Raw genomic sequence first — 18,583 nt, 5'->3', positions numbered from 1 at the left:
AAAAGGACCGCAGCCAACAGTATATAAAGGCTCCACCGAATACATATTACGATACATATTGTCAGCGAAGAATCCACCAAAAGCGTCTTTCGAGATCTGGTTTTGTTATTGATGGTACTTAACATCAGCCAAAAAGCATGTCTATCAACGTCAATCGCAGCGTGTCAGACCCGTTCTACCGCTACAAGATGCCCCCTCTGATTCTCAAGGTTGAAGGCAAAGGGAATGGAATCAAGGCGGTCATTGTCATTACAAACCAACTAAGGCTGTATTTTCTTAGCGATTAATCGAATAATCGAGCACAGTTTAAAACAAATTATATTTGTATATATATCAGCGATTAACCACCTACGCCCAATTTTATACATAGTCGCACAGCAGTGTTGTCCCAAGACATTTTTAATGGCAGGTCTACAAGCTTACTACATGTCGCATCATGACCGGTGGTGAGCTTGTAGATCTGCTATTTTAACAATTTTTGAAACTTTTAGTATATTCTTATAGTATCTGTTAGTCCTTGTTAGCCCATATATGGAGATCCCTGATGTCATCAGTACATGCCCATATACAGTATGGGCATGGCCCCTTTTGTGCCCATATATAGAGCTGACTGATTTGTTTGCGCCTGATGCCATGATGACACATTGAGGTTAGACAACACACTCCATATTTGGTCGTAGCTGCATTGGGAACTCCTTATATGGTTATGGCTGAGTCATAGTGACTTGAGCGTGAGTGGTTCACTGGCCCGCCTTAAGCCAATTTTAATATAAGATAATGACATGCCAAAATTAGGGACTGATTATTTGATTACATTTTTGATTTATTTAATTTTTATAATCGATTACTTTGATTAACTGCTGCACCCCTAAAACAAACAGTTGTATTTTGGAATAAAGTATTTTAATAGAGAGGGAGAGTGTAAAGACCTAAGAACTGGAGTGATATCCACTTTATTGTTTTTAGTAAGGACTCAAGCAGCAGTGTCCTGAATAAACCGCAGGCATCTGATCGATTTTTTTTAGGGAGACCTGTGAAGAAGACACGCAGTTACACAGTGGTAATGGTGTATCAACATGGCGGATTGCCATGAAACTTGCTGAAGCGCATTCATGACCTCCGATGGATGAGCCCTATTGATTTTGTTGAACCGATGGCCTTTAATCGAGCATCACCCTTAGAACAGTGTTTTCGCATTGCACGTAAGATATCTGAACATGTACTGTAATGGGTGGCTCAGCATGAAACTCGGTTCAGCCCATTCATCCTCCTAACCATTTGAGTGATGCCGTGACCTCTCTCCTCCAACACCATCCTCAGGCCAACATCAAGAAGACAACAGCAAGATATCTCATAATGTTGTTGGCAGATTGCAGGATGAGTCACTCAAAAAGTTAGTTCAAACTACTTTGGACCGGTTAGGTGTAAGGCAGGGGTCTTCAACAGGGGGTCCGGGACCCCTAGGGGGTCCGACTCCTCAGAGTTACTACACAGGGGGTCCGCCAAATCTTTGTATGATGGGGAACACTAGCCGAAAATAGCAGATATACAAGCTCACAACGCCTCGCCTACACACTGTTGAAAATACACATTAGCATGAATCCAACTATCTATGAAAAAGTTGAATCTGCAACACAGTTTTATACAATATGTAGCGGGGGTCCCTGCTTCATATCTCTCTCAGCTAGGGGGTCCTTGGGCTGAATAACGTTGAAGACCCCTGGTGTAAGGAATAGCACAGCTAGTTGTTGTTGGGACCGAGCGTACAAACCAGGTGAAATTCTAATTTTGGTGTAATTCTTGGGTCAGTCATAGCTATACAAGCATGAGCAACATCTTAACTAATGGAGTTAAATGCAAAGGATTTAAAAGCCCATATTCAGTACTCTTGGCTACATGGCGATTTATTGAAAATGTCTGAGCTCCTCATGCAAGAGTTGACTGTATGTGACACAGGTAAACAGACGGAAGCTGCAAAACATTTGATAGGATTTGAGTTGTAATGACTGTAGTCCTGTATGATGGATTATGACATTTTCGAAATTCTCTTCAACTCCCGTTTCTCAAGCACATCAGGATGCCTTTAATTTATGTGGGCATGCTCACAATGTTCACATTTTGGAAAAAGCCATAGTGTAACGCTATTGTTGACGCATACAATATAGGAGATTAGTTGAGAACCATGCCAACTTTTAAAATCTTACACACCCCTCCATATAGATCAAACGGGTACCTAAACACAAAAGGAAAACAATTGCTCAAGACTAGATCATACATGGGCAACTGGCGGCCCGGGGGCCACATGCGGCCCCCACCTTCACTTAATGCGGCCCGCAGGTTAATATCAGAATACTGATATATTATTGATTTCAGCTGTTACAATTCCAAACATGCAAACATGACCTGCTTTAATTACTTCAGTCTATATCAGTAGCTTAATGACTAGTATTAAAATACTTTGTTATGTCCAATGTATTTGTATTTAAGTTCTTAGTTAACATAAGTATAACTAAATGCATTTGCAATGAAATAAAAATGTAACTTTTCAGGATTCCAATTCAAGAATAGCAAAGAATAAATCAGGATTCCAATTCGAATAGCAGATCTACAAGCTCAAAACGCGTCGCACAGCGACGTGTTTTGAGCTTGTAGATCAGCTACTTTTGCTACTTTTGTGTAACATAAAATAAAAAAAAGTATGAAGTAAGTTTAGACAGTTTAGACAGTATATGCAACTTGGCCCTCTGGAGTGAGTGTGGAAATATAGTGGCCCTCTCCATCATCAAAGTTGCCCACCCCTGCTCTAGATGATGACAAAAATGTATTGTATAGACTTGTGAATGTAGCCTAATCTCTGCTGTCATCCGTTAACCACATTAATCATGGCGTCCCTATTGTGGGCATGTCATTGGCGGAAAATTGTCAAAAACAGCTAAAATAGTACAATATCAGAATGCAACGCTTATGGATCTGCTATTCTCACGATTTCTGAAATGGGGTTTATTTTGTTAAAACAATCAAGTGGTACCTTTCTAACGCTACTCGCGCTACCTCATACAACAATGTTCAGCACAGCACAGAGTGGGCGTGCGTACACACACACACACACACACACACACACACACACACACACACACACACACACACACACACACACACACACACACCGCACGCACGTACAGGCATCTTAAGGAACATTGGCAAGTCCTAATGAGTTTCAACGGGTAATGTGAAGTGCAGCCACGGGGTGAGGCGCCGAACAGCGCTTTAGTCATCCTGAGTGGGACTCAAGACTTCTGGCAAGCGAGCAAAGCTGACACCTCCCTCTCCCTTTGAGTCAGGCACGAGGTGTCTCAGTGCCGCTCCTCAACACAGCCCCAACAAAGGCCCTCTCGTACACGCCAATAAATAAGAGACATCAAATGTGGGCTCGTCGTGCTGAGAGAATGTGTAAATATATCTTCAAATGCGTCCTCGTGTGTTGTTTTCTCTCTCTCTCTCTCCATTGCGGGGGAGTTTGGTTGTTGTCATGAAGCACTGCTGCTCCGTCGACTGATCAATATGTTGCTGTGTTTTTTGTGTGTGTGTCTGTGTGTGTGTTTTCCCCCCCTTTTCAGAAGAGAAGACGCAGCTGGTTCTAAATGTCGACAAACAGCTTGAAGAAGTCAGAGAGTTGGTACGTCTTTGATCAGTAATTTTCTGCTCTTCCCATTTCCTAAATAATGAATTTTACACAAGGGTGGGGGAGGGGACAATTGTTTTCAACCGGCGCCAGACGAACGGCACCTGTATTATCCTGCCGGTGACATGATATCACACACACACACACACACTTCATATGGCAGAGGGGAGGCTTCCACTTCGCTACTGGCGTGATTACATTTCCAGTAATTTCCTCTTTAAGTGACATCCCGTGACACATTTCATGCCATTATCTTGAGGTGCCGGTGTGCACGTCTCATTTAAAAAAATGAGCAAAGTCAACTGACAGACAAATTGTTGTCGCAGTTGTCTTATTATGTCACAGTTATTAGTTTCCTACCAGACATGCCGTTGGAGGCCTGTCTAGCCATACGTCAGATGTTACTTTGACTTCACGCTGTACAACATTGTTCGGGCCCCTGCGTGCGTCTTTACAGTGAAGGGTCCTCAGATTTTGATTGTGTATTTACAGATCCACGGTTTTGCCTGACAACTTTTTTTATCAAAGTTACGTGGCACTAGGATCTAGCAGTTTTGTTATGTGTATTTCTTTTTTTTTTACAAAAACATCGGAATAAATTAAAGTTAATGTCACTGAAGTACCTCATTTCAAAATGTCGAACATTTTCACAACTGTCAACAAGTCTGTGTCGAGCATCTTTTATTTTTCCACGGATGCCAACATTTGGCATCATTACAGTGACTTCTTAGAATAAATATGGTTACTAAAGTAGGGAAGTGTAAAGTTTTGAGAAGCTGTGAATAAATGATCTTAAAACTTACACACGTACTACTGTGTCTTAACATTGATGCAAAATGAATTGTGATCGTCCATATTGCGTCTTTTTTTGTGCTTCCCAGTGTAAAGCTTAAATTACTGTATGACACAAGCTTAATTTATGTTCCTTGCCGACGATAACTGAATTTCAAGCTAACAACGTGGTGCATTGTTACCTTGAAAATCGGTTCTTGTCGACAAGCTACGCCGTCTTACTACGTACGGAGTAATTAGGCTTAATGCAGCTGTAAGCCCTGATGACCATGTCACCAATTGGAAAAGTGAAAATGAACCAAGTTCCTCTTTCAACCTAATCTGAGTTCCCAGAAGCTCTCGCATAAAAACGTCCCTATTTTAGGCATGTCACTATAGGGGAACATTTTCAAAATGAGCGAAAATAGCCTATGTACGTCATTGTAGAGTCTACTCAGTCAAGCTCACGACACGTCGCAACACGTCATGAGCTTGTAGACTCTACAACGACGCTCTACAATGTAGACTAGAGCGTCATTTTCGCTACGTTTAAGTGCCACTGTCATACGACAAAGTATAAAGCCGTAAGTGGTTAATGCAATGATTGGTGGTGCTGTAGGTGGAGCAGATGGACCTGGAGGTGCGTGAGATCCCCATCCAGAGCAGAGCCATGTACAGCACCCGACTGAAGAGCTACAAGCAGGAGCTGGAGAAACTGGAGAAGGACTTTGTAAGTACTCAGGCATTTCCACACGTCTGTGAAGAGACATACACATACTCACAGTGATGGCCAGTAGCACCATTTATACTAGGGAGGGCAATCCAACTATGAATTCCACAAATCTCTGTCAGTGAGTGAGTGTATCTGGAGAACCGCCAACCGATCGCCTTCATACTGATGTGTGCACCGTTGACGCCACAGGCTACAGCGGAGTGCACTGCCGAGTGTGAAGTCGGTCTGATCACTCATCATGCGGCACAATTGCATGTAAAGTCAATGCAAAGGTGCCCGTCGCCTACACAAAATGCACGTGCGCACACACACACACACTCACACGCACAAATAAAGTCAATGCACTGGGGCTGGGATCTGGGGGGGACAAACTGTTGCATTATGGAGTAGGGGGCTGGGGGTGGTGGGGAGAGGAGATGTGTGAATGTAAGCACAGGTGTACTGCGGTCGACGCAAGGAAGTGCCATGTCCACTGTGAAGTCAATTGAATGAGTGGTTCCCCAGAAGCCGCCCGCTCAGACCCAGCACGCAGGTCCGGGTATACACTAGTATAACAAACTCTCTCATATACAGTACTGTAGATGGTTTATGGTTCCTGAACCAGTACCCAGTCTCTACTAGCTCTGAATCTGGGTGTTACTTTGAGGTCAAGCCATCTCATTGGCTAAACACCCTCTCAGGTCCTTAGCCTGAACTCAAATCCATACCTAAACTTAACCATAATCCTATAAACCTAACCTAATCCCATAAACCATTAAACCTAATGCCTAAACAAAACCATTTGAACAATATACCTGAATTTAGGTCGCCCTCGCTCAACTGGCTGGTCATGCAATGCATCATGGGTATGATATACTGCCGCTTCTGGAGGAGCCACTATTTACCAACCTTAACAATATGAAAAAAATAGACATCAAGAGAAGGAGGAAAAAAGAGTCTGAAATAAAGACATGTAAAATATTGGTACATTATGCACATGGATGGCGATCATTTGTTTATCACAGCCTTATTTATTCACATAGACAATGTTATCGACTCTTTAATTGAATAACTAGATTAACATTACTGTCAACTGTCAACATTACGGGCTTGTTGGGATTTTCCAGTCGTGTAATGAGGGACTAATTGACTAAGTTAGCTTGTACAAAGCCTAATTTTCTCAGCACGTTTCTCTGTCATGGCTGTCAGGTTATTGTTGGTTGGCCTTCAATTGCGTACCTCCTGTACAGTACAGTACATACTTACGGCTCTTTGCAGTCTCCAACACGTGTCCCTGTTTACAGAAATTGTCTTCCAGTCTGGCTGCTTACTTTCACAAGCTTACTCCGAACACTTGCCTGCCCCCACCGTCTCGCACACACACACACACACACACGCGCACACGCACACGCACGCGCACACGCACACGCACACGCACACGCACACGCATGCACACGAGCACGCACACACACTATCAGACCTAAACTGAAGGTCAGTGGTACGTCTGCTTCAGTTAATTCAGAGTCTTGTGTTTTGAAGTTGTGAGTGGTGCCCGTCGAGAGCAGGCCTGTGTGTGTGTTTATGTGTTGACTGTACAGATATCTGACCTTGTTTAGTAATTCATAAATCACCATGTCTGGACTTGATCTACAACCTCTATCAAACCTTAATGAGGAAGCCCGGTCTTATGGGCTTTATGTCACTTGCTTTGTAGTCCAAATTGTTGCCTCACAGAATTTGCTCAAGGTTTTTGAAATGAATAATCGATACCTGCTCACACTTCCTGAGACACACATTTTCCAAATGCTACTTTTTTGATTTGTTTGGGGGTTTTCTTTTCTTCCAATTTGACCTTATTATTTGCAAACGTATTCTTTTTTTTATACACATCCTTGTCTTACATTGAAAATATCATTATTCATACATTTCATATTTTCTGTTGTATAATATGATTACTTTGCGCATAATGGCACCCCATCCCCTTAGTAGTATTGCCCCTTTTAAAGCCAAGCTAAATTGGAATAACTAAGCAGAAACACTTATTTAGAATCTTTTTGAATCTGTCTTTGGATATTTATGGTATTTCTGTTTGGATTAGTACATTAGTAGTACATTAATAAAATTGTCATGGCTGAGATCAAGTACAACCCTGCAACACATCTGCAGCAACCTTTTTATGTTGCAAAGTGGTCCATCACTGCCATAGCTCATCCTCCAACCTGGCAGCAATAGCCCCAGTTTGCTAACAGGAACACCTGTTAGCCACCTAAGCCCTATGTGCTTTGAAAATAGCCGATCTACAAAACTCACAATGCATTGCATTAGAAATATTTGGAAATCGTCGCTGTCACCTTGTGAGTAAAACAAATAATTTTTTATTATTATTTAAAAAAACGATTTAAAATGGTGAAAATAGCCGATCTACAAGCTCACAACGCCTCACATCGCATAGCTTGTGGATCGGCTATTTCCACTACTTTAGTGCGACACTCTTGTATGATGAAGTAGGGCTTTACTTAAAGGTAGGGTAAGTGATTTACTTTGGTTAAAATAAGTGTTACATAGCGCTCTATATTCTGATAGTACTCATTGCTATAGAGTGTTTGTTCTCTCTCAGTAAAAGGAGTCTCCCATGTGTCTCCAGCTCTTTATTAAACAGAAAATGCGTTTTCAGTGCTCTCTCCTGATTGGCTTACATTTTGTCACCTACCTGAAAATGTACTATATTCTGTTTACTAAAGAGCTGGAGAGACCCCTGTGACCGAACAAACGCTCTGTAGCAATGACTACTATCAGAATATAGTACTTTAACCTTTTTAACAAACCCCCCCCCCCCCCCCCAAAAAAAATATCACTTACCCTACCTTTAACGAAAAACATAAAATATATGAAATATGGATATACAGTAAGAGGTTTCTGCCCGACAGCAATACTATTTTCCCCTATAATGACCTACCCAATATAGATTAAAAGTGGTTCATCACAATTGTATCGACTGTACGAATAATGTTTTATTTTATCGTATCCAGATGAGAATAAAGTCAGGGACTATTTTAGGATTGGGGATGAATCCAAACCCTGCATTCACAAAAAAATGTGGCACAAACAAGTAAACAGCCATTGAAAATCTTGCTCTGACGGCAAAATCGGTGGCCAGTGATCTGCCGGTACGCTGCGGAGCTGTGTGAACTCAGATCACACAGGGGATCTATGCACCGAGAGGGCTCGCTTTCCTCACCATGGGCATTTAATTGGGCCCACGTTTAATCTCTTCGCTTCCCCCCCCCCCCATCCTTGCCGTGGTTAATTATCAAGCAATTAACACCTGCTGTGCCGGATATTGGTGCTAATTTGCATCGCTTGCATTTCTTTATAGCTTGCGTTAAAGGAGTAGTTCACCCAAAAAATTACTTATTTTCTATCAATTACACACCTCATGAAGCCTTGAATTCTTGGATATTTTTTTGTTTTTGTCACATTGCCTAAGCCAATAATTTGATGACCGGCGGAGACTCCGGTAGGAGACTCACTTGACCTGCATTTGAAAAATTCTCCATGAATTCAATGCTTCAATGGGGTGTGTAATTGATAGAATTTTTTTGTTTTTGTTGGGTGAACTACTCCTTTTAAGGGCGAGGTTGAAGCGAAGTGTGAGCGAACCTTGTCATGACAGCATACATTCAGTACAGGCTGTATATGTTTTTCATAATCATATAATTTTTTTGATACTGTATATTCATGGGGTCAGCTGTACAACTGCTCCACTGGATAAAGCTTTGTTGACACGCTGTACCACCTCACCAGCCAATGAGAGATGCTTGTCATCGCTCACATTGGTTTCCATCACTGATTGTTCAGTTCAGAGTCCTCTAAAGCAGAAGTCTTCAACAGGGGGTCTGGGACCCCTAGGGGATCCTCAGAGTTAATACACGGGGGCCGCTAAATCTTTGAAAATAGCAGATCTACAATCTGTGAGAGTTGGTGTAGAGGGAAAAAGAGCAGACCTAACGGTCAAGTTGACTAAATATTGAGGGTTTTAAGTGGTTTAAATGTCTGAAAATACACATAAACATGAATTCAACAAACAAATAGAAAAGATAATGTGTAAACAAACAAAAACATGAATTTCCACAACGCTGATGATAGTGCTGTCAAACAAATCTATGATGCTATCTGTGAAATGTATGAAAAAGTTTAATCTGCAACACAATTTTATACAATATGTATTGGGGGTCCCTGCTTCATCTCTCTCTCTCTCAGCTAAGGGGTCCTTGGCCTGAAAAACGACGAAGACCCCTGCTCTAAAGCTTATGAACAACACAAGAGATGAATGTACCAAGCTGTTCTTTTGAAGAACCTTTAACTATGATTCTATATAATTCCTTGGGGTTACAGGCTGTACAAAATAGAACATCGGTTAGAGTTGCCCAGAGCAACATTTTCAGCAAACAAATGGTGGACAAATGAAGAAGAAACCCCCCCCCCCCCAAAAAAAACATTAGCTTTATTGTTGCGCAGTTACAGTACTGTACAATGTTGCTCTATTATTCGTTTGATAGAATCATTTCCACATTTCAGTGCTCGGGTCAAAGTTATATAGCATCACTGACACTAACCATCACGATCCCCCCCGAATTATCCCTCGGTAAATGCGATGCAAGTGTTCCCAAAGCTCACCAATTCAAGTCTCGCCCCCTCTCTCAGATGTGCCAAATGCTTCAGCCGAAGCCCAGCCCGTATAACTTTCCTCCGGGCCCGGAGAGCGCACACACAGCATCGGGCTCTGAAGGCCTCTATACCAGGAGGTTAGGGGGGTGGGCGGGGGGGAAAGGCCATCTCCGCTCTTTTTCATGTTAAAAACCCTGGTCTTTGTTGTGCTTTCCCTGGAAATCAAGGCCCTGTCAACCCCATTTCCCCCACTCCACCCCCTACCACCAGCCTCTTGGGGGGTGGGGGTGCCCCCCCCCAATCGCCAATCCCCCCCTGCCCCAACCTGCTCTCTCATCCTCTTGCTCACCCACGGGTTTGAAGTCTCCCTGCCACCAGTGTGCCAGATTGAGACCCCGTTTTTGCCCGTCCCCTCCCTCTCCAGAAGGGGGGCTCTGCAGTCAACATTGTTAACCTTGCCATTTTATCCAGGGCAATGTGTCAAAAATAACAAACAGTTATTTAGAGATAAGTTATACGGACTTCCAAAAAGTGTGTGTGTTTGTGTATGTGCATCTCTTTCTCTACCCACACATACTGTATGTATAATATGCCATATGGCTACTGGTTGACAGCTTAATTTTGTCATTTTTATAATAGAGGGGACAGGAGGTCTTAAAGGTACAGGACCTCCACAGCGGGACATTACATCCGCGAAAGGGTTTGCCAGCTTCAACTGAAAATCCTAAACTGTGTGTGTGTGTGTGTGTGGGGGGGGGGGGGGCATAGAGATAACCTCGGTTTGATGGCGGCGTTGTGTTTAAGTTGCGGGGGGAGGCGGAATGGTATTCCTTTTAGCGATGACTTTGATCAGGCTAGCAGAGAGGCCTTAATGGAGGCTTAATTTAATGAAATCTATTGGGTAAACAGACCCTCTCCATCTTCAAAGGGCCAAGTTTTGGTCTGCCCCCCCGCCCCCACACACACACATCACTCTGTGCATGTCTCATGCACGCCAATATGCTGAGTATCACTTTATCTCTGGGATTGTTCAAATGGAGGGTTCATTTTATACTTTCGGGTTGATGCTCAGATTGAACCTGGCTGTGTAGGCTCTTCAGAGCATGTTTATTTGAATGGTCACTCAGTCGATTGTGTTCCGGCTTGGGACTAATGTAGTATTACTTTAAAGTTCCTATTTATTGGTGTCACCTAATGAAAACTTTTAACCCATTCAAACCGGGAACGCATCTGTGTAACCACTTAAACCATTATTTTATACTTTAAATATATGCTATTTAAAAATAGCATACAAGCTCATAGCGCGGCACTGAGTGCCGCACTATGATCTTGTAGATCTGCTATTTTTGAAAAATCGTGAAAATGTGTGCAAATCTTTGTGTATATATATATTTTTAAAGCGAACATTTGTAACTCAAATCTTTGCCTCTGGGGGGTCCCTGGAACAACATATTTTGAGATGGGGGTCTGCGGCCAAATATATATAATCTTGGGGGTCCTTGACATGAAAAAGATTGAAAACCACTGACATAGAAACATAGGTTTTTTCAGAAAACTGTTAGGATTTAGAAGACATTTTTAAAATCGGCTTCAGGTCTTAATGGGTTAAAGAAAGAATACCGTGGCATTTTGTTTTAGCTACTTTGAGTCCTTTTTTCACCACTGGTATTATGACATGTCCACCCTACACATGAACCCTAGGGTTCATGTGGTCTTCTTGATGACACCTCTCAGTATTAGGTCCATCTACAGGATGTTTTGAACATGAAAGCCTAGACTTATTTGTCTTTTGCAAATGTATCTTCTAGTCTAATTCCCTTCCAGTAGATTTGTTGGTTCATGAAGTAGAACAAATTACATTTTGGATGGAATGAAGTTCAAAGATAGCATAGTTACTGTATTTTTTCTACAATTCGTTCAACTGAGTTCCATTGCAGTGTCAAAATGATAAGTTGATGCTCAACGTTCAGCACTCTGATACATCATAAGGAACTTCCTACTATAGACGTACTGTACCTTTGGACACACATCTGAACTGTATCTCTATTTTTAATTGGTCTTACTGCAGTTGCAACAGTAGAAATCAATCTTAAATAAACCATGTTCTGCAGTTGCAACAGTAGAAATCAATCTTAAATAAACCATGTTATGCACAGAACAAATCTACTGTGCATTATTTACTTGATTTTCTGCAGATTTCAATTATTAGTCAACAAATGGTTTTGAATTCAATTCACATGTTGCTGTTGCTTCTAAATATCACCCTCCAAAGAGCCGTCCTTCCTCTTTTCTGCAGCAGATGGCGACGTTGCTCCAGGTATTCAGGCCTAGTCAGCTTACTTATTGCACAATGTATGACAAAGGCAATATGGTGCCCATTTACCAATTAGAGTGCTTTCTTTCAGTTGTATGGGTGAATTTGCTATGATAAGTCTCTCTACCTATTGCTATACCTGACCTCAACCTGTGTGCTTTGGGATGGAGCTCACGAACAATTAATTGACAAAGAACTGGTGTCGTGAAGAAGGCTCGCATGGAATTGTATGCCCCCATATTTGCCTTTATTTCTTCTTCAGCTTCTCCGCTGCTGTTTATACCACTGAGGTGTGATGCTAAACACAAATAAAAAGGGAAGAAAAGGTTGTGAATATAAAAGGCGGCATTTCTTCTCAAAGTGGCATTGCAAACGTGTGTCTGTGTGGTAGTTACCAGTTCCTATGCCCTCTCCCAACCCAATCATTCAGGTTATTTCTAATTCAACTTGTTAAGTGGTGCATTGGTTTTTGCATGTTTAAGGCCTCGGTCGTTTTCACAGACACACACAGCTTCCGAGTTCAAATGTTAGATGTTTATTCATCAAGGATCCTTGACTCTGTTAAACACCTAATTAATGTTTATTCAATATCAAGCCTAAACGACTTCCATTGCTGGTGAGAATGGCTCACACATTCTTCTGTCTGTAAGTGCAAATTGGTGCCAGCGGTGGTCAAGGCAGTCCCGTTGATGGCGTGACGGTCGCCGCACGAACGTCTTATTTGAATTCGGACACATTCATTTCCCTCGTTTTGAATGAATAAGGACGGCTTTTGTAGATCCGCGTGACAAACGGTTGTTGACTATTTCGTCAGGGACCATGATGATCTCGTTGAATCTTGGAGCATTCTTGAAATGCATATCATTATCCATATTTGTCCTCTGATATTAAATTACTAGGCCAACCGTCATAGGAAACGGTCACCTCCGTAACCCTCAAGTATTTCGTCCTCCTATTCAAATAAGTCTATTAAGAGCATTGTTGGGGATTGCAGTCACGGTCAAGTAGCATCTCTGGCCTGCTTTTTACTTGATAAAACCTTTAGACTGAAAGCCTTCCCCAATGTCTACCCAGAGAGATAATTAATGCATTTCCAAAGCGTTTTATACAGAGTCAACCAGCCTTGAAATATTGAACAGTTTATTCACCAGATAGGGCTGAGGTGAATGGAATGCAAAAACCTTTCGGCACCGATCTCATAGTTGTTGTTTTTTTTCCCCACCCGTTTTGACTCAGTTTCACTGTCTCGTAAGTGGTCATCAACGACCTTCAAGAAATAATGAATGAAAACATTTTGTTAGGGCAAGTATTGAGTGCCATACTTATCCCATGAGCATATTGGTCCTCAGCTCGCAACGGAGACGGAAGCGCTTCTAATTCAAATGTGGAAATGTAGATGACTTCACGTTTCAATTAAATCCGTCGAGTTCTTGCACTTTGTAAGGCGCTCTGCATAAGAGCGTCTGCTAAATGCCTACATTGTAATTGTAAATTGAGTAACCCATCTAAACAGCTCAGTTCAGATGAGGCGATCTGCAGCAACTTAAGATTTCTCTCTCTCTCTCTTTTTTCTTGTTGGTTTAGTAGTGTTTTAACGGGATGAATTGACTTGGATTGGAGTTGAGGCATGACACTTGACTTTGCTGCACATAGCCCTGGCTGCATCGTTTGGTACGCGTAAAGAATCCTGTCAATGTGAAGTTAGCCATCAGCAACAGCATCCTTTTTTCTGGTTCCAAACCCAGGAGCTATTGGTTTGACTCTGAATCGTGAGGGTCATGCACATTCGGTTCATCACCATCAATGAATTAACATTTTTCCTGGCTTCTTGAGATCCTACGGTACCTAGAATATAAAGACTTGTTGTATTTTTCCCCCCATTGTGAATGCTCTGGTTGAGGTCAGAGTGCACTGTGTGTTTATAGGTTTTATCTAAAGCAATGTATGATGGTGAACTGATGAACAAAAGAAAGCATGATAATGTCTTCTTATACGTTTGGAGAAGAATGAAGTCTATACAGTTGTTTGTGTTGTGTTTCTTGCCCTGGGCTGCTGTAATTATATCTTATTTTGTAAAGTACTTCATAATTATTATAATCATAATAATTCATGCAAATAAAGTTAATTATTATAAATAATTAAAATACATCTATTTCAGATTCAATAGCAAGTAGTGTTCATGGACGAGTCATGGTCATGAGGACGATCCAGCTGCTGCAATTAGTGATGAACTCATCTAGATACAGTAGGCTCAAGGCTGAGCTAGCAGCCTCAGTAGTCCATAAATGTCTGCAAAGTGGCTTGGCAGAAAGTTTATTCTTTTATAGACTCATCATCCTAAATAACCTTATTTTAAGAGGCAAATGCCGATCATTATTTTCAGATTTATGTTTGAATGGGGGGGAGTGGGTGTAATAATACTCCAGTGCAACTTCTGTGTAGAACTACTTGTAGGGGATCTAGATGTGTGTCATTGTAATCCCATCTTCGGGGTTGCTAATGGCTTGACCCCACATCCTCAATTGCGGTGACTCTTACATGCAGACAGCATGACGGGCGAACATTAGTTGGATGTTAGACACTTTAAATCGCCTTAGATTGGCTCAACTCTTCTTGTTCTTGCTAAATACTGTTGTGCTGGCAGACCATTGAGGAGTAAATGCAGATTACTTCCGTTTTATGGCATGTCGCTTAACAAACCATCAATGGCGCCAAAGTCTAATCACGCGCGACCGACTATAAAGACCCCTTGGATTGATGGGGATTTTTTTTTTCTCCAAGTGCAGATTTAAGATGTAAACAAATCAATCTTTTCCCGCTGCTTATGAATTCGGCCTTTCATTCGAAAGCTTGTTGTGTGCAGCAACTTTTCCCTGGGCTCTTTATGGATTTGGGGGGCGTTTATGGCTTGTCGTTGTCCTTTTGCATTGACATGAAGGCAGGAGTCGTTAGCGATTGAGCCTCTTGTGTGTTGGTGAAGCCATCCTTTCCCATGGATGGTGGCGTGACTGCAGCGTTGGCCAAGGCTTGGGTGAAGGACTGTGCTACGAGAAGGACATGGGTCTCCTTCCTAATTGGTGGTGAGGCTCATTATTCACAATGTCACACGTACAGCAGCATGATTATGTGGAATATGTTTACGTCAAACACCAGAATAGTGATGGATTCTGGTGGTTGTGTACTATTTGGGGTACATTTCCTGGTATGAAATCAGCTCCAGTTGTCCCTAGAACTGCACATTTTTTATTCACTTACATCATTGTTCAAGTCAAAACCTTACTCCTATTGAGGAGTTTGTCTCTCTGTTGTCTGGCAGTCACGTGCAGCATGACAATAGACCACTGGTTCTCAACCAGTGGTCCGGGGACCACCAGTGGTCCTTGAGGGGGTTCCAGGTGGTCCCCATGCTAAATGAGTTGGTAACCAAATGGACCCTTATTGGGTAGATCGTTAACTCTTGAGAGCGTAAAATGAAACCCATTTGGTTTCATTTTGCGCTATCAAGAGTTAAATTATTGTTAAACATCAGCATTACTTAATCAGTTAATGAAATAATTGTTATTTTGATCAATGTTTGCCTGTTGTCTCTCCTATGGCACCAACAAAATCGTATCTAATCTTAAAATATTCTATTTTTTTAGTGGGTTAGTTGGTCTGAGAGTCTAAATCTCATCAAACGGTGGTCCGTGGCTCAAATGCCGAATAAATAATGGACCTTGATATGAAAAGGGTTGAAAACCACTCCAATAGACAATACCTTGATCAGCAATGTACTGTAACACAGTACATTGAGTGGTTTGACTTGAATGACAATGGTAGTATCTGTGTTCCAACGCATTGCTATCAACCTGATATGACGACAGCCGGCAGGAACATGGATTAAATCCTCAAAAATAAAACGCCACATAACGGAAGACACCACCATGGAGAGGTGTCTTTATTTTGACTGTTTCCTGTATATGTACCGGATATTAAAGTGGAGTGAGCGTTTATGTCTTCTAAATAAATCGGTGTATTCTTATTTTGTATTGTTTTGTAGTCATAACTTGGGGAGGTGCATTGCCAAGACGAGTACCCTGGATGAAACGGAAGTCATTTTTCAGGTCACTCGCCTCGCTGTCAGCCATCGTGAGTTTACGCGGTCATCGACGACAGACGTTCTGCACCCATCGCCAGTCAGTCAGCGCTCTGAAAACACGGAAGCTGTTATTCGTAAACAGCACCCCGCCCCTTCCGCCTCCTACTACTTTATGTTAACACCTGTCTGTGTGTGTGTGTGTGTGGCTCGGGCTGATGCGCATATAATGCCCGCAAGCGCAAGTTCTGTTTGTCAGTGTGCAAATTCGGCCCTTATCCTTGCGCGCGATCATTTCCTCTCTCGCTTATCTAAACCCCCCTCCCACACACACACACACACATACACACACACACACACACACACTACACCACCATCACCACCACCACCACCAACCAAAGTCAATGCACTACCCCACACACACACACACACACACACACACACACACACACCCCAACACTGTGACAGCGATCAGTATAGCTTTCAGACGCTTGTCTGGCTGCCTCTGCCATGAAGTGAAGGCCCTCCCAGGTCCCCCTCTTCTGTCCTCGGGGGCTCCGTGTGATTGAGTGACTGGAGTGAGCGGGGGCCAAAAGATAATAAGGGAGAGGAAATATAAAGACATGGGGGCCGATGATATGATAACTCCCCCCATCCCTCCCCTCCTCTCTACACCTCCCTCCACCCCCCCCCCCTTCACTTTCTGTTCTTCTCTCTGTCCTATACCCCCGTTTTTTTTTCTTTTCTCCTTTCTTTCTTTTTTTCCTTCTTCCTGACGAGCACCGAGGCTGTCCCACACGCCGGTGTAAACCAGAAGTGACATGTGACACCCAGTCCCCAGTGATGTGCTGACAAGCGGGTACTAGAATAGGTGACACTGTGTATTTCCTTTTTTTTTTTGCCTTTTTTTTTGCCAGACTGGCTTAAGTATTTGGTGTGTGTGTGTGTGTGTGTAAGGGGAGGGGGGGTGTCGGATTCATGAAGTATTTATGAAATATATTATGAATCATCTTGGTAGTAAGCCTGTGTTTTTACCTCTTGTTTTTTTTCTGAGGGAGGGTAACAAATGAGCCTTAGAAAGCGGGGGAAAAGAGCGATGGAGAGGAGAGAGAGAGAGAAGCAAATATTGAGGAAGAAGAACTCCTGACACTCTGTGTCTCTCTCTCTCGTCCCCCTGTTAACCCATTCAATCCGGGAACGCATCTGTGTCATTCTAGATTTGAGCTATAACCATTATTTTTACACTTTGGCTATTCAAAAAATAGCAGATCTACAAGCTTGCGCTATGAGCTTGTAGATCTGCTATTTTTGAAAATATCTCTGAATATACATATTTTTTTGAAACATTTTTAACTCTAATTTGTGCTTCTGGGGGGGTCCCTGGAACAACATATTTTGATGGGGCATTCAGCGGCCAAAAACATAATTTTGGGGGTCCTTGACAAGAAAACGTTTTCAGAAAAATGAAGACATTTATTGAGACATTTGACAGTTACAAATGTTCGCTTTAAAAATATATATATTCAAAGATTTGCAAAAAAAAATTCACAATTTAAAAAAAATAGCTGATATACAAGCTCGGTGCTGCGCTAAGCGCTTGTATATCTGCTATTTTTTTTAATAGCCAAAGAAATCCGAAAACGACAACAAACAGATGCGTTCCCGGTCTCAACGGGTTAAAGGCAATGTGTTTACCCAGGGATGAAATCCTTGAGAAGGCAACAAAGTCACCCCACCACCACCACCCCACCACCACTACCAAGTGCCACCGCCGCCACCCGCCCGCCACCCGCCCGCCACCCCATCAAACCGCATTTCCTCCTCTCATCCCTAAGTGCTTCTAATGAGGGAGCGTGGCGGAGAGAGAAAGCGCGCGGCGGCACTTTTGGTCTCGGTGACCAATGATTTTTTTGCCTTTTTCTCCGGCGTGTGTTTTTTGAAGCCTGCGGTGGAATCTCTGACTGTGGCCTTGATCAGAATTGCACTGCGTAGAGGATGAATTAAGGACTTGTTCATTTATCCCAGAGGTTGGGCGCCATTATAGCGTCCCGCAGTGAGACTAAACACTTTTGCTTTTGTTTCTCTTCCGCCTGCTGCCACGCTTGCACTGCGTTTGTTCTGGTGTTGTCAAAGTTTTCTGTGGTCTTACATGCCTTTGTAGGTTTTTTACTCTTTTATATAATCTGCCCTTTAGATGCCTCTGTCTAACAGCACTGAAAAATTCTCAATAGACAATTTCTTCCATTTCATATTGTATTTTACAGTATGTAAATGTTTACTATTTGAAAATTCTTGTGACTCAACAATAGGTCAATTTTAAAATGCCAATATATGATATCAAATTACCAAATCATTCTGTTT

At 42.3% G+C, this 18,583-nt stretch overlaps 1 protein-coding gene across 2 annotated transcripts in view; it reads left to right on the top strand.

The window, feature by feature from the left end:
- The window catches only part of vti1a (vesicle transport through interaction with t-SNAREs 1A), a 184,457-nt gene that overhangs the window by 11,355 nt on the left and 154,519 nt on the right, over nucleotides 1–18,583 (top strand). For both annotated transcript variants that reach the window (XM_080455882.1, XM_080455883.1), the window contains exons 2-3: nucleotides 3,618–3,676; nucleotides 5,073–5,183. In XM_080455882.1, coding sequence (XP_080312008.1) covers nucleotides 3,618–3,676; nucleotides 5,073–5,183 — 170 coding nt within the window. The remainder of the gene's footprint in view (nucleotides 1–3,617; nucleotides 3,677–5,072; nucleotides 5,184–18,583) is intronic.

Source organism: Gymnoscopelus braueri (assembly GCF_963280865.1).
Source record: "Gymnoscopelus braueri genome assembly, chromosome: 17".
NCBI classification, from domain to species: Eukaryota; Metazoa; Chordata; class Actinopteri; order Myctophiformes; family Myctophidae; genus Gymnoscopelus; species Gymnoscopelus braueri.
The sequence above is the reverse complement of the archived record's forward strand: the minus strand, read 5'-3'. Positions and strand labels throughout refer to the sequence as shown.